This window comes from Amaranthus tricolor, chromosome 3 (assembly GCF_026212465.1).
Source record: "Amaranthus tricolor cultivar Red isolate AtriRed21 chromosome 3, ASM2621246v1, whole genome shotgun sequence".
Taxonomy (NCBI): domain Eukaryota; kingdom Viridiplantae; phylum Streptophyta; class Magnoliopsida; order Caryophyllales; family Amaranthaceae; genus Amaranthus; species Amaranthus tricolor.
The window spans coordinates 8325889-8344531 of NC_080049.1; the positions used below are offsets into that span (position 1 = coordinate 8325889).

Below are 18643 nucleotides of genomic sequence, written 5' to 3' on the forward strand. Positions count from 1 at the left end.
AGAGGAGTAGACACACCTTTAGCATCATCCATGGAGAAACGTTGAACAACTTTCTCAATGTACTTCCTTTGACTAAGGTATAAGACACCCTTAGCCCGATCTCTCAAAATCTTCATCCCAAGAATCTTCTTGGCTTCACCAAGATCTTTCATATCAAATTCACTTGAAAGCAACTCTTTCAAGTCCTCCACCTTAAGCAAAGAGCTACATGCTACTAGCATATCATCAACATATAAGAGCAAATATAGTAAAGAACCATCTTCAAATTTCTTAAGATAAACACAGCTATCATAAGAACTTCTAACAAAATCATGTGAAATCATAAAGGAATCAAACCTTTTGTACCATTGCCTTGGAGATTGCTTCAACCCATACAATGACCTCTTCAATCTACACACATGATTCTCCTTACCGGCTACCTCAAAACCTTCCGGTTGCTTCATAAAGATTTCTTCTTCAAGCTCACCGTGAAGAAAAGCCGTCTTTACATCCAATTGATGTAACTCCAAATCCTCCATCGCCACCAAAGCAAGCAATGCCCTAATAGAAGAGTGTTTCACGATCGGAGAGAAAACTTCGTGAAAATCAATACCCTCAATTTGAGAGTATCCCTTTGCAACAACCCTTGCTTTGTAGATGGGAGGAATATCACTAGAAGGACCCTCCTTCCTCTTGAATATCCACTTGCACCCCACAATCTTCTTTTTCTTTGGTGCAACAACGATATCCCAAGTTCCATTCTTCGCAAGAGATTCCATCTCTTGTTTCATAGCAATCAACCACTTGCTTGAGTCATTTGAGGCCATAGCCTCCTTGTACGTACTTGGTTCATTTAACCCTTCGACTTCGCTAGCAATGTTGAGAGCATAAACAACATAATCACACTCTTCAATGTACCTCCTTGGAGCCACGATCTTCCTTCTTTGCCTAGTTGTGGACAAAGGAGGAGACCTTTGTTGAACATCATCATTTTTCTCATTATCAACATTGGAGGATTCAACCTCCACTTGTGCTTCATTATCATCATTATTAAAAGGTTTTTCAACATTAGATACAAGCATGCTATCTTCATCAAAAACAACATCTCTAGAAACAATAATTTTCTTTGATTCATTACACCATACCCTATACCCCTTTACACCCACTCCATACCCCACAAAGATACCTTTTCTAGCCCTAGGTTCTAACTTACCATCATTCACATGAGACTCTTCACCTTAATCTTCATTAACACCAATAATTCCCATGAATACTCTTCATCTTATTACACCCTTTTGGATTCCACAACTCAAGAGTCACACACATGAATTCAACCCTTTAATGTGCGCTCAAGTCACACATTAGTATACTATCATTTATAATCACATTAGTATACTACCATTCATAACAAGTTTTAATAATTTAGTTGATTAAGCATTAATTTTGTTGTAGTATGAATTATTATATCAATTTCTATTGTTTTATTAGAAATATTTTGGTAGGTTATTATTTCAGTTTCCAAACTTTACATTTATCTTGCAGTTTTTGTATTTGTTTCTTAACTTATTTATCTTAATATGTTTGTAGTCAAGACATTGAAAAATTATATTATAAGCAATAGAAGAGTTGGATACGTGTCACTGTATTAAGAAAAGGTTTTCCTCGTACATCTACTACTCAGGTTATTTTAAGTAAATTTCTATCTTTAACTTTATTAATTTATCATGTATCTATCTATCGATACAATACACTAATGAAAAAACAATTACGACACATATTAACTTTACAATAAAAATTTTCTCGCCTTTTCATATTCTTATTTCGCAAATATTTTATAGCATATCATGTAATATCTTTCCGATTAGATTTATTTAATTGACTAAGTACAAAATATTTTTAAACTATACCGTATAACTGATTCTTACCACATACAATCGAATGACATATTAATTATTTATGTTAAAAGTTTATTTTCAAAAAATATTTTTGTAAATTGTAATCAATTAAGAAAAAGAAATAATTTTGAAATTGGTTTTTATATATTACTTATATGACTATTTTAAAAAAACTACACAGATTAAATAGATTGCACATTAATTATTTAAGTAAATAATTAGGATCAGATATCAGTGCAATAAATTTCTAATGATAATTCTATCACCTATGTTTGGCAAATTTATAATACATAAATAAATTTCTAATGATAATTCTATCAGATTAAATAAGTTATATGTTAATTATTATAGTTGTTTTGTTGACAGACTAATTGGTCGCACTCTCCTTTATGGGTATGAGTTGTCGCCGTCCTTTCCTTCCCAAACTCTGCTCATAGTTTTATGGGCGAAATACACTGGGTAAGATGATGATAATGATGTTCAAGCTAAAAACTTTTTTTAAGTATTACTTTTTATGTATTGAAGTTTCCTATTATTTTTAAGTAATTACTTATAATTGATATTATTTAGTGCAGGACTCTATGATTATGTTTTAAAAAAATCATAGAAGCATTGCACGCAAGGTGAACTACTCATTAGCATATACATCAAACACGAAAACACCTCTATCCCACATCTTTCTCAAATCCTCAACGAGAGGTGCAAGATATACATCTATGTCATTGCCAGGTTGTTTAGGACCCGAGATAAGAAGCGAAAGCATTATGTACTTACGCTTCATACACAACCAAGATGGCAAATTATAGATCACTAACAGTATCGGCCAAGTACTATGTTGAGAATGGGTTCATTCCATTCGTACACAGTCCGAGCCATAAATTACGAACCTCATCCCCAAAAGTCTTATGCAACCTATCAATACTCTTCCACTCCGGAGAATCAGATGGATGTGTGAGCAAGTCACCTTTCTTCACCCTATCTGCATGCTACCTCAAATTTAACGCATCTTTTTTTATAGAAAACAAACGCTTGAATCTAGGTATTATTGAAAGATACCACAATACCTTAGCCGGGGGCCCTTTAGCATTCCGAGCCCCTTTACGCTTGTAACGTGATAACCCACACCTAGGACACTCTTTTAAGTTCTCGTTTTCATTCCGATACAATGCACAATCATTCGGACACGCATGAATTTTCTGGTACTCCAAGCCGAAAGGACACATGAGCTTTTTGGCATAATATGTTGACTTTGGAAGTTCATTTCCCTCAGAAAGCATCTCATCTAACGCTTCTAATAACATTGTGAAACTAGCATCACTCCAATTAAACTTTGACTTAATGTTGAAAATTGTCAACACTACTGTTAGTATGGTAAACTTTGTACATCCAGGGTACAAAGGCTTTTGTGAAGCCTCTGTCAACAAGTCAAAAACACGAGGACGTTTTCCTAACTCATCCTCGACTGTAACATCCGTTTTTTTTTTAAAAAAAAAAATAATAGTAATAGTAATAAATAAATAAAATAGTAATAATAAATCTATAAAAACAAATTTCAGAAATTTGAAAAATAACTCCCCATTAACAAATAACATCCCACTTCTCCCTCTAAATCTTATAACTAACCTTATTTACCCACTATAAATTAAATCAATTACCCTTAATTCATTCACATTATTACTCACACTTTCTTTTCCTCCATCTTCTAATTGCTTAAAATATAATCAAGAAAAGTTAAGATTTTGATATTAAAGGTATGAATTTCATCTATTTGTTAGAATTTTTTTTTATTCAAAACCCAAAAAAAATAATTATGCTATTAATTGAAAAACACCCATCTTTTATTTGAAAAATGAAAAAAAAAGTATTTCTGACCTTAGTTTTCCGGCGATACGGCAGTCATCGGGATACCACCGGCATGCGACAGCGGCCACCGGAACCATCGTCGGCCGGCACCTTCTTACTTCTCCCTCTTTCTCTCTCTCCCTTCCTTTTCCTCCTCCTCTCTCTTCTTTCCCCTGTTTCTTTTCGTGGGTATTGGTACCTAGTATTAAATTTCCTAAGTTTTCTAAAGCACCTTTATATATATTTTCCTTTTTTATAATCTTTTTATTATTTAAACTTTGTCCTTTTTTTAAAAAACTATTACTACTAATCTTTAAAATTTTAACTACATTTTAAAATTTGTCATTTTAAATAAGTTATAAAATATAAATCGAGAGTCTTTTAATTTATTTATTTCGATTGAGTTGATCGGGGTATTAATTTGAGATATATTATTTTTTTCGTGTAGACAGCGGATTCGTAGATAAAGATTAGTAAGAGCGTACGTTTGTCTAGGATCGTGTGACAAGGTAATTCTCAATGTCCATCTAATTAGGACTATCCCGTTAATATTATATGCTAAGTGATAATTAATGTGTTTAAATAGAATGCATGATTTTATATGACATTATTTTGTATGATATTATGTTTTATATATTCTCAAATTATATCTACTATTATTTTTGTCAAACTTGAATTTATAATTGCTATTTTGATAAAATTTATATTATTATTTTGATAACGAAATTAGATTCGGTTTAATTTGAAAGAGAAATACTTATAATAATTACTATTATTATAATTACTATTATTTTAATGAAAGTTATATTATTATTTTAATAATGATTTTAAATGCGATTGAATTTGGGAGAAAAATATCATGATATAAATATTGCAATTGAATATTCTTGAGATATATTTTTCTTGGGAAAACCTATGATCATAAAATAAAATGTATAATGTATGTTTGATTGTATGTTTGTGTGCTCGCGACTAATTATTAAAATATATTAAATCATGTAAAGTGTAACACGAGGGAAATAAAGCTCTTATATTTGTTGTAATCCAAGTATAAGGGTGATGAACAGGTTGTCCTGTTTGGTTACTATAGCTGCCGACAGGTATTATTATTTCTGATACTTGATACGATGTTTGGTCTTCCTTCTATTTGTTGTGATCCAAGTAGAAGGGGTGTGCACACTAGGGTTCCCTGAGACTACTCTGCTGGCCTTGAATTATTTGGGGTGACGACCTCTTGATGAAGTTGGTATAGAGGTAAAGCCTCGGCCTACTGGCGTTCTCGTTCCCTCAAATTAAAAATTGATTATGTGTTTGTCATTATTAAGTATCAAATTTATAAATTGGTTTATGTGTTATTATATATATTGTTTTCACAATTTTTTTTTTAAAACTCAGCTATATATTATTTTCTAAAATTATTTTCAATTTGATTATATTTTATTTCTTAAGTCATTTTCAAACTTAATCGTTTTATGGGATGGAGTTGAAATTACTCAATTTCCTGATTACGTGGGAATCGTGGAGTGAGGATCACCTAGAAACATAGCTTTTATTAGAGTCGTATTTCAGTTTAAATTTTATCTTAAGTTGTTTAAATTTTATATGGACATAGATTGCGTTTCAGTCTTTTCTTATGTTGTAAGACCCTTTGTTGGATTTAAAGTTATTAAGTTATTTCTTAGTCGTTAAGCCTTACATTTATTTTATTAGAAATAGATGTGGCGGTACACTCCCATGAGTAAGTTTTGGCTCATGTTTTTCATTGAGGGTGTTACATCGACTCCCTCCATCATCTCATCAACACAATCCACATCCTCATCGACATTCTCTTCATCTGTCTCATACCCATCAACATGATCTATTACATCCTCATTCATATCAGCCACATTATTGACGTTCTCAACAACACTTTTCTCTTTGTAAACTCCCTCCTCACCATGTCAAACCCAAACATGATATTGAGTCCTAAGCCCACGTCGAAGTATGTGCTCCCTAAGGATATGAACATTATCTACCTTTGATACATTGCCACAAGTGACACATGGGCAATAAAAACCAACTCCCCCGTCCTAACTTGATGTTCAACCGAAATAGTACAAAATTCTAATATGCCATCAATAAATTATGACAATTCAATGCTTCCATACATCCAAGAACGATCTTTTGTCATCCTAATTAGTGTGATTAATTACAAAATTAATAACAACTTTTAACATATGTACTTAACGAACTCTAATTAACTACAAAATTAAGTAATAATCATTCATTTAACCCTAATTTACAATATCAATAATAAACCATCATAATGTATAAATTGTTCAAAAAATATGTATATTCTAATACGAAGATTATTTTAACCCTAATTAACCCTAATAATAATAAATTTAACCATAAACAACGCTAGTTAAACTTAATTTACAAACTATAAAAAAATTATGATAAATTTAAAACTTAAAAACCATAACTACATACACATTCATAAATAAAATAAAGAAATTACTTTAAAATATAACAAAACATGAAATGTATGATAAATTTAAAACTTAAAAACAATAATTACATACACATTCATAAATTATGATAATTTTAAACCTAATTTACAAAATCAAAATGAAAATTATACCTTGAATTTTAGTGGGTTTTGGATTGTGTATAACCTATACAATAAAAAAAATTAGTATAAAAAAAAAAACTAAGCCCTAAAACACAATTAATGTGATTAGTCAGATATTACCTATGCAGTTAGTGTGATTAGTCAGTTCATGTAGAAACCGAAGAAACCTTACCTGGAAGCTATAATGCGAATATTGAGGTATGTCAAAGGAAGTATTGATTATGGTATCCTTTACCGTAATGTTAGAAAATTTGAAGTTGTTGGATATTGTGATGTTGATTATGCTGGAGATCTTGATACACGTCGATCAACTACTAGTTATGTGTTCAACCTGGGTTTTGGAGTAGTTTCATGGTGTAATAAGAGACAAACAACAGTGTTATTGTCAAGTACGGAAGCAGAGTACCGAGCATCAGCGATGGCAACACAAGAATGTGTATGGCTCACCCAGCTACTGAAGGATTTGCATCAGCCTGTTGACTATGGTGTCATGTTAAGTTGCGATAATCAGTCGGCTATACGACTAGCTGAAAATCCAGTGTTTCATGCTAGGACTAAGCATGTGGAGGTACATTATCACTTTGTTCGAGAAAAGGTTCTACGAGGTGAATCCAACTTAAGCAAGTGAAGAGAGACGACCAAGTTGCTGACATTTTCACAAAGGGTCTTGGAGGACCAAAGTTTGAGAAGTTTCATAAACAACTTAGTATGACCTTAAGGCTTACTCTGAGGGAGAGTGGTTGCTGAGGGAAGTGTTAAATAAAGTCACCAACCACTTCTCTTTTATCAATGCATAAATTAGTCAAAAATTTACAACCAAGGGTGGTAAAATTCTAATCCTATCACCCCTATTAAGCTAAATGCAAAAGTTTTAATTACTTGCCAACCTTTGTTGAATTTTAGAGCATTTCTAGTAATATAAATAGGGTGCTCATCATTTGCATTTTTCTCATCCCACCACAACATTCTTGAGTGGTAAAGCAAAAGTGAGAACAATATTTTAAAGTGAGTTATTGTAAGAATAAGGGTGAGCTACTACAATATAGTAGTAGTATATATATTGTAATATTATATGTTTCTAGTGATATTATTATTACTTTAAGTATTAGTTGTTCAATAGCATTCTAAATTTTATTGTCCACATTATTATTTTGCTATTGCTTCCACATAAATATACTCCGAAATTCTCTATATTGAATACTATATGCTGCTAAAATATATGGCTTATTGTTCTTTGTTTTTGGCTAGTGGATTAGGTATTGTAGATATTACTTTTTGTGGATTATGTGCATGTGCCTTAGGTTTTGTTGTATGATGCGCAAATACTTTTAAGTTTCTTAGCGAGATATGCGGATGGCTGTGATGCTATTGGCTTTTGGTTCTGTGTTTCTTGTTTCTCTGAGTTTCATACAATCTTTTATACGTAATTGGTATTGTATAAAGTATGCCCCAGGTATTGGTTGTATGTTGACTCATTTCTGGTATACACAGATACATATGGTTTATTGCTTGTTCAATTACTAGTTGAGTTTGAATTGAGGCAATTGTTTCTTTGCAAATCCTTTTATATCAGTGTTCATGGATAATTGTATTTCAGAATTTAGGGGTCTTTTGCATTTTGAGTGTGGACCATGTTTTCTGCAGTTTGTGGCTTAAACTAAGAATTTTTTGTGTAATATGTTTTGAATTTTGATTTGTTGCTCTGTTTTGAGTCGACTTTGTGTGACATTTGGTCTCGTTTTAAAGATCTGGAAAAAAAAAAGACTGTTTGTATAATTTCTATTTAAAATAAATATTTTTAGGTGAAATCATCCATTTAATAAACTTTTTAAACAAATAAAAAAAAGACAAGTAGTTTGCAATTACATGTCAGTGTAATTATAAAGTGTCATGCAAATTCATGTCACTTTATCTTAGTTTTCTAACTATGTCACTTTATACCTGTTGATTGGTTGTTCAACAGACAACATATCACTCTTCGACCTCTTTTAGCTAAAACATAGTCAAGTTAGATATTATATTTATTTTTTCATAATTATATTTTTATGAATAAATTTACTTTAAATTTTTTAATAAATTAATATAAATTTATTTTTTTGATAATAAAGCTTATTTTTTTTGAATAATTGAATGTTTTTTTGGAATTTTTACAAAAAAAACAAGTCAAAAATATTACAAATTTGGTCTCATTTTAAAGATCTTGAAAAAATATTACTGTTTGTACATTTTCTTAAAAAAAGTTATTGATAGGTGAAATAAAACAAATATTTAAACAAATATAAATAGGAAAAAGGCCGGTAGCAATAATGTAATCACATAAATTTAGGGAAATGCAGCAACAGGTTACTCGTAGACATCTTTTAACTAAAATATAGCCAATTGAGATCTTATATTTAATTTTCTAATAATTGCATTTTAATGAATAAATTTAATTTAATCTTTTAGTAAATTCAAATATATTTACTTATTTATAATAAAGCTTAACTTTTTTTTTTAATAATGGAATAATTTTTTGAATTTTTTAAAAAAGAGTCAAAAATATTACAAGTTTGGTTTATTAACGGTACAATTTTTTTTAAAAAAAAAATATTTACTCATAGGTGAACCCATTTAATAATAAAACTATTTTTTAAAACAAATAGGAATATTAAGTAGATAAGTAGCAATGACATGAATTTGCATGACAGCATAATTATGAAGATATAATTATTCTACAGCTGATAAATAATCTTGAAAAATAATTTTGCAATGTCAAGATATTATTCTCTTTTACCAAGAAATATAATTTGGAAATAATATTGGTTACTAAATCTTCTTCTGCACGTTAAATTGTACTATATTTAGAAATAATTTTCACTGCCGATTCACCTGCCACATTAGCATAAAAATAAGCGAGAAAATTTTCGCTGAGAGTCTAACACATGTCAATTATGTTTCTTCATTAGTAGTTTTTATAGATTATAGATAGATTGTAATTGGGTTATATAATATATTGTATTCTATATGTATATGTAATGGATATTTATTTATATATTGTGGTTGATGATGTACATATACTAGTTTTGGAGTATCGTTGGATTTCGTATAGGAAAAATTACTGTGAGTGACACAACCTTTCGTTTATTTTCCTATAAGAATACTAACTTTTGATTAAACATAAATAACACCAACTTAAGAGGTTTTTTCTAAGAATAATACCAACTTTAGTTTATTAACTAATTTACCATTTTTTTTGTCATATAATGTCCTATAGTTTGAATTTTAACATGTTAGGGATATATTCAAGGGAAACACCCTCTTAAGTTGGTAGGAGTATTATTCATGGTTAATCAAAAATTGTTATTATATGGAAATAAGCAAAAGGTTGTATTATTCTTGATAATTACTATGAGTATAGGTTTTAATATTGATGTATAATAAATTATTTATTCACTTTTACAAAGAAAATATCATAACAAATACAAAGATTTGATAATTAAAATATAGAATTTATGTTGTAAATAGATTAATTTTATAAAATAATATCATTATTCATATCAGTAAATATTTATAACATCTCTATTATACACGAAAATATATATATATATATATATATATATATATATATATATATATATATATATATATATGTATATATATATATATATATATATATATATATATATATATACATACATATATATATATATATATACATACATATATATATATATATACATACATATATATATATATATATACATACATATATATTTATATATACATACATATATATATATATACATACATAATATATATATATATACATACATATATATATATATACATACATATATATATATATATATATATATATATACATATATATATATATATACATATATATATATATATATATATATACATATATATATATATATACATATATATATATACATATATATATACATATATATATATACATATATATATATACATATATATATATATATATATATATGTATATATATACATATATATAATATATATATATATATATATATATATATATATATATATATATATATATATATATACATACATATATATATACATATATATATATATATATATATATATATATATATATATATATATATATATATATATATATATATATAAAGGCAATATTAAAGATTGTGGAGGGTTTTAGGCAATAATTAAAAGTTAAGTTGTTGGTAGAATTGAGAGTTTTAAATCTCCTAAGAAGGTGTTTGACATGTGAGAATGGGAATTAAGAGATTAGTTGAGATTTGGAATAAGACTTTGAGATGAGACTTGAATTGATACTTTAAAAATAAATGTCTCATGTCATTGTTTAGCAAATTATAAAAATAGACAAGGAATTAAATAAAAATTAATTATATTTACAAAGTTTTCCTTATAAATCTTTACTTTTCCTTATTTTCGTTGATGATATAAATGTCATTTTATAACTTACCTAAATTTCAATTCAAATTACCATTTTCCCTTCAAGACTTTTTTGTGAAAGTTTTAATTCCCAAATTTCAACTAATATCCGTACCTCAATTTTTATCAATTCTCATTTCCTTCAAACAAACAAATATTGTATAATCCAATCCCTTAAAATCCAAATTCCAACCCAAACACACCCTAATACCTTTGTCATCTTAATATTTCTATAACTTGAACCAAGAAACACAAATTCAACCCAATTATGCATTATTAAATCCAAAAAAATTGTTTTATTGTAGACTGCACCTAATTATAAATTTTCCTTGGAGGAATATTGTGTCATTTTCAGCTGACTTTTATTATTCCATATGTCGATCATAAGACCTTAAATCATATCATGATTCTTTATTCCTTCTTAATTTAATTATTAACAAAATCACATACATCATCAAATTTTTCTCCGCTTCAAATTAGTTGCAAATCAAAAAAATAGTACTATTTATTCATCACTTTTAATTCATAATCAGTTTCTAATCAATAGGTTAAAATATAGTCAAGTGATATTCTATTTGATTCGTCTCATTGTAAAGATTATTAATATCAGATTTTTTTTATAATTTATATTAATAATAAAATTAGTACATTAGACTACGTAAAAAATAATCCTTCCAAATAAATTGAAACTGAACAAATATTACATTGCATTTAGTAGGAAAATTATACGAAGACGGCGAGAGAATAACGCAAGTTCTTACCATCATCATAGTCTATCGCACGTCTGATAACACTAACATAGTTAACGTTCTTCAATTAATGGTCGTGCATGCCACTCTGCCTAACGATCTATCATCTAAATTCTTTGTTTCTCTTCATTTCTATATATATATGATCATCTCTTCCAACTCAATATTCTATAATTTTCCTCTTATTATTCCAAAAAAAAAATAGAAAAAAAAATTTAAAAAAAAAATAAAAATGAAGGGTCCTGCAAATTTTGGGATGGTTATGGTGTTAGTTTTTGGTATAATCATGGCGTCAAGCACAGCAGTTCAATGTGCTGTTGTTTTCGGCATTAATATTAATTTTAAGAAAATGATGGGAGGAGGAGATGTCCCAATGTCATCTAATCTTGGACCTGTTTCGGCACCTGCTCCGGCTCCGGCTCCGGCTCCTGGTCCTTTAAGTTCTAGGCGTTCTGGTCCATTTTTGTCGTCTACTTCTTCTGCTTCTGGTTTAGTTATTGGGTTTTATAATGATAAGTGTAATTCTGATATTGAAGAAATTATTGAAACTTTGACTCTTGAAGAGTTTGATAATGATCCTACTATTTTACCTGCCCTTCTTCGCCTCCAATTTCATGACTGTTTTGTCCATGTAAGTCTTTTAATTACCATCATAGAATTGAAAAAAATAAAAACTTTTATAGATAATAAAAACTTTTATAGATAATAAATATCATTTTATTAAATAATAAATTTAATGGAGAAATAGTAGAGATTATAAACGTTACAAAATATATTAAAGAAAGTTAATGAAAAAATATGAGAAACACAATTATTAAAAATTTTGTTTAGAAAGTTAGAGATAAACATGTGAGGACCATAAGCAATATAAAAATATTAAAATAAAGTTAGTGGAAAACAATAAGCATTTTTATAAATATTAAAATGAGGATATATAAGCTTAATTTTTGTTCAAAATTTGTGATATAAACAGAAAATTTTTTTATGGGAACAAAAAATAGAACAACCTAAAATGACAAATATGAACGTTTTTAGGGAATAAAGGGATTATACATTTAACTTTTTAACTATTACTTCTTAAAATAGAGTTATTAGGAACATGTGGAGACCATCAGAATTATAAAAATGTTAAAATAAAGTTAGTGAAAAATATATAAAGATCATAAACAGCAAAACATATTTAAATTAGGACGATTAAGGCTAATTATGTTCTAAACATATGATATAAATAAAAAGATTATTCTTTAGGAATAACTAACAGAACTACTTAAAATGAAAAATAGGAACATCAAATAGTAACGGAGGGAGTAATAAACAATATAAATAGCTTTGTCAAAATTTAAAACAATTGATATTTATTACATGATTATGTGGTTAAGAAAAACAATTATCTTTAAATATCGGAGGATTTGGAGTAATTATAATTTGTATTATATATTTTTACTCTAAATTTTACTCGGTTTGTTATTCAATTTACTATTTTAATCTTTTAAAAATATTTTGATATACAGTTAAATTCTATATAAATTTGATGTTACCAAATATACATAAATATAAATCCAATAAGATTTCATAGTAAATACAAGAAAACATTTGTAAGGAAATAGTTGTAGCTACTAACTACTCGGCACATGAAGAAATCTAGGCATTGGCCTTTCTAGTATTTTGGATTCGAAATTAAACAAACCAAAGAAAAAACTAATCCTTTTATCATCTATTTCTTTATGTGATCGTTTGTAACATATTTATGTTTGAAATATGACATAGGGTTGTGATGCATCCATCCTCATTAACGGAACATCAACAGAGAAGACAGCGGGTTCTAACCTTAGCGTTAGGGGATATGAATTCATTGAACGACTAAAGACTGTCGTTGAAGCAGAATGTCCTGGAGTTGTTTCTTGCGCTGATATTATTGTTATTGCTACTAAAGTTGTCATTAAGCTGGTAAAAATATAGACTTCTATAACATGTTTTCCTACAAGTTTATTATTTATTTTTCTTATTGTATGCTATGTTTTTGTAACTTGTGATGAACAGGGAGGTGGACTTGATTTTCCTGTAGAAACAGGACGAAGGGACGGACTCGTTTCGAACGCCTTAGATGTGGATCTTCCAAGCCCGAGTATGACCATTGACCAAGCTTTTGAAATGTTTGCTCGTAAAAACTTCACCCTCGAGGAAATGGTTGTCCTTCTTGGTAATGCTACGTTTGCCCGTTTTCAACTTATGCTGATTCTCTCTTCGTCTCTCTCATTTAGCATTATATGACCAAATATTGTTATCCAATGCCCTCAAACACCAAACACAAACCAACAACCATCACCAGTAATTATGCATCGACTCAAGTCACAATTAATTCCTCCATCTTAGCTACATATATGATTAATGACTATAAGTATATACAAGTAAAATCTTATATGATAGATTCTAAATTCAACCTATCAATACGGTTAAACGGGCGAACGACTATGTTTTGAAAAATATTCAAGTTATTGATCAAATTATGTTTCCAATATTTTCGAGTTGGATACATGTTAAAATTTCCATTTTAACCCACTAATATTTATTCAATAAAGTGGTCTATTTCGAGATCATGTCAAAAATTAACAGGTTTTATTCTATTGTGTGTTATCATAGACAATAGAAAGTTATCATGAAATATAAGAAGCAATTACCAATGAAAATATTTAGCGTAAAAGCAGTGACATAACAAAAAATGACAAATTTTTTGAAATTCAGTTAAGTTCAAAATTATGATATTAAACTAACAATTTTGTATTCCCTTTAATTTACTGAAAATGAGACACTTATTTTTTGACATTGTTTACATATTACTTTTAATTTGTATTTCATTTTTAATCTATAAATTAAAACATAGTCAAGTGAGATCTTGTTTAATTTATTTTAATTATTACTTTTTGAGATATTTAATTATGTATAATACTACCTCCTATTCATCTAAAATGAGACATTTCCTTTTGGGACACTATTCATTTATCACTCTTACATTGCATTTTATTATTAATATATAAGTTAAAACATAGTGATGTGGGATCTTATTTGATTCGTTTTGATGTAAAGATTGTTAATATCAACTTTTTATAATTTTTAATTATAAATAACTCGATATATTAAGTATTGAATAAGTGCATTAAATAGCGTACAAATGTAAAGTTCCATTTTTAGTGAATTAGAGAGAGTATTTTAAACACCTAACATGAATTAATTACTATATAATTTAATATTAAGATGTGCAATCAGAACCTTTCATATCTAATAGAAAGTTAAATTTGATACAGGTTATCACGCAGTTGGAATTACACACTGCAATTTCTTCCAACCCCGAATATTCGAAGGCAGTAACCTATTCGACCCACTGATGGACCAAAGCCTTGCTGGAATACTTAGGCAGCTATGTCCGCAAGGTGCACCAACAAACAATGAGACACCATTGAATCAAGACCCAACCAACAACAACACTTTAAACAATGGTTTCTACAATCAGCTAATTGCCAACCGTGGAATCCTTGCACTCGACCAATTATTGTCAAGAGATCCTCGTACTTCTCCTATTGTTGCTGCATTGGCTCAAAACATTACCTTGTTTCAGATTAGAACTGCACAAGTTATGATTAAGTTGCAAGCTGTTGAGGTTCTTACTGGTAATGAAGGCGAAATCAGGAAGGTCTGCAGCAAATTTAACAACTGATCACATCTTTGTCTACACCTATTCCTATTCGATCCACCATACTAATTCATTATTTGTTGATTTTGGAGAATTTTTTTATTTTGTATGTCAAATTTTGGTCATAATTGATTAAATTATTATCGATTCATGCGTTCTTACCGTAAACACGTCTTATAGACTTCTTGTTTTAGATTGTCTCACCCTGAATTGTCGTCTCTAGGTCAACAGTCTAATAATACAAATTATTAGCATATGGACTTTTTATTTTAAATTGTCTCACCAGCAGAGAGATTGTCTTTCAAAAAATAGTGCATTATAATCACTTCTTAATTTCTCAAATAGAAGCATTTATTTCATAATATGTAAATGGTTTCTATCCGGGTTTCATACTCGCTCCTATGCATTATATGTGTATTATTTATTGAAACTTTAATGGTTCTAATTATAACTTTGTATTTCCTCCAAAATTTAGGTTTTCCCACCAAAATCAAAAAATAAGTTTTTTGAGAAACAAGTAACACCATGTAGTAATCCAACAACCAACATCCTTAACAACTCATCAAACAACAATAATCATACGTAGCAACAGCAAATGTAAAGTGTAAGTTTTTGGTCACACACTTTAATAGTAAAGTGTAAGTTTTTGGACATTTTAAAAATAGGTGAAATGCACTATCTCTAAAGTTACCTTGGTCTATTGTGATAATGTTAGTGCAATCTATCTTTCGGGTAATCCTATTCAGCATCAGCGTACTAAACACATTGAATTGGATATTCATTGTGTCAGCGAAAAGGTAGTTCGTGGTCTTGTCTGGGTGCGTCGCGTTCCGTCACATTTTAATATTGCACACATTTCTACAAAAGGACTTCCCCATGTATTATTTGATGAATTTCGAACCAATCTTAGTATCCGTGATCCTCCCGCTTAGATTGAGGGGTGTATAAGTATATATGTAACGTAATATATTATTCTGAGATATTCTGTAAGGATACGTAAGTAATTGTATAGCTCTAGGTTTGTATATAAATATGTGGCTAATCATTAATAATAATCAAGGATCTTTTCCTATAATGATGAATGAGAGAGATTTCAAGATTGGAAGGGGAGTCAATTTTCAGGTTCATCCAAAAGGTTGGGGTTTTAGAAGAACAACGAAGGAGGCAGTATAATAAATCACTACAAGAAAAAGGGTTTTGTGCGACGCTGAAGTATGTCGCCCAATTTTCAATTCATGTTTCCCCAAGTTACAAAGACAAATCTAATAAGTGACACGACAAGTGTCGCCCTATCAACACCGCACATATTGGCGACACACAGTTGATTCTGACGACCATGCTTAATTTTGGGCGACGCTTATCTATGTAGCCCATTGTTAAACGTTGGGCGACACAATTATATATGTAGCCCATAGTTATATGTTTTGAGCGACACAATTATATATGTAGCCTATAGTTATATGTTTTGGGCAACACAGTTATATGTGTAGCCCATAGTTATATATTTTGGGCAACACAATTATGTGTAGCCCATAGTAAAATGCACCTAAATCACTTTATAATATTACCCATATTGTAGCTTAAGTCTTACTAATATTACCAAAAGTGTAATTTAGGTACTTAATGTCATGAATCCCATAATTATTAATTGCACAATAATAATAATAATAATATATTACTTATTATACAAAAGAGCAAGTAATTTGCTTGTATGTGATATACATTAATAATTCTTTTCATAAAAGTTTGACTCTCAAAAATATTACAAAAATTATAATGGCTATGTACTTTATCAAGATAACCATCACATATAAAAAAAAATGCACAATAGTACATATTGAATATAAACAATATGCTTGTAGTTAACAATCTCTCACTTAAGTAATTAACTAGAGCTGGTCAAACAAGTCAACATGTTAGACTGTATGAAACTTATTTTGATATTTCGAACACATCACGGTATAAGGCGGCAAATTTTTTTTTCTTATATAGGACATGGTACTTACAATCCACTTGACTTCCTAGCCACACTCTTATAATACGACCCATACTTACATCGAGATAGTTTAAGTAAATAACGGTAATTTGTAATATTGATAAATCACTTTTATGTGGATGAATATGATAGGTTGAAGCTTTTAGGATTTTAATTCATCTTTCTATTTTTTGTTTATTGCATTAATATTTATTTTGTCGTTATGATTTTTTACAAATTAAAATGATTGATTAGAAATTTCTATACTTACATCTAATTACAAGTAATAAAATGCTGCAAAGAAGAAATATAGTCATTTCTTGAAAGAAAAATAATGAATGCCTTGAAATGTTAAACCTAAGCATGCATAGTATTTTGTCAAGTATTGGAATACTAAAAGTTAACACTTTATATATAGTCTTTATATTCAGTTATGTTGTGTTTAGCTGTCTATATTGACAGACTAGTTTTACTATCATTGTCTAAGACTGGTTAATACTTCCTCCGTTCCATTTTTAGTTGCTACATTTGCATGGGCACGGGTATTAAGAAAAGTGATTGACTTACACTGTAGCTGATTGTTTATTTTATAGAGTATAGTATTTTATTATTGTTAATTGAAAAAGAAAAAGGAAAAATAGGTTGTTAGGTTACTTTATAGAGTATAATATAGTTTTTATTATAGAGTATAGAGTATAGAGTAGGATAAAAATAAGAGTAGGTAGAACTTTAAATGATTGTTTTATTACTAAAAAAGGAAATGTAGCAAGTAATATGAAATTGCCAAAAATAAAAAATATAGCAAGTATTATGGAACGAAGGAAGTATAATGCAACATTGCCGATTATATTAATATTTTATCTTATCATGTAATATTATATTGTATGCACTTTTTTACTTTACTCTATAGCTATATACACACATTTTATGTTAGATCTTAATACATTTTATATCCATTAATTAATTAGTTTATACGGAATAAATTCACCAAATTAACTTAAAAGATTGAAAAACATCATAATCAAATAAATATACCGTAAAAATTATGTAATTTAGTTCTAATATGACAATATTGTAAATAAAACATTCTGATAATGATAAGCATTCTATTAAAATTATAAGAATTATTCACAAACAAATAGAATTGCATTAATTCTACAAGTCAAAGATTATATAATATAAATTCATTTTTACTTGTAAAAGCGTCACCTTGTAGTGAACGCCACAGAAGTCCAAAAAATTAATCAAAACATCAAGGGTTCGGTTCTAAACTCAGAAAATTCATTAAAAAAATATTTTTAACTTCACGATCATTAATTATTTACCACATTTTTATAAACTTGGAGATAAAATATAAAAATATATCTTTTTGAACCCATTATAAAATAAGAAAAGGGCCTTCTACCCGTCCGAAAACACCCATCATTCACATCTTATCTCTAAAAATTTACA

General features: G+C 28.6%; 2 protein-coding genes across 2 annotated transcripts; both read left to right on the plus strand.

The window, feature by feature from the left end:
* The first annotated feature begins 6514 nt into the window (after positions 1–6514).
* LOC130808307 (secreted RxLR effector protein 161-like) lies at positions 6515–6958 on the plus strand. Its single transcript, XM_057673784.1, has one exon. It carries the CDS (start codon positions 6515–6517, stop codon positions 6956–6958), a length of 444 nt encoding a protein of 147 aa, XP_057529767.1.
* A 4786-nt stretch (positions 6959–11744) lies between these two features.
* Positions 11745–15375, plus strand: LOC130809438 (peroxidase 57-like). The gene is made up of 4 exons (XM_057675222.1): positions 11745–12159; positions 13296–13475; positions 13569–13728; positions 14831–15375. Exons 1-4 carry the CDS (start codon positions 11761–11763, stop codon positions 15238–15240), a joined length of 1149 nt encoding a protein of 382 aa, XP_057531205.1. The 5' UTR covers positions 11745–11760; the 3' UTR covers positions 15241–15375.
* Positions 15376–18643: the final 3268 nt, after the last annotated feature.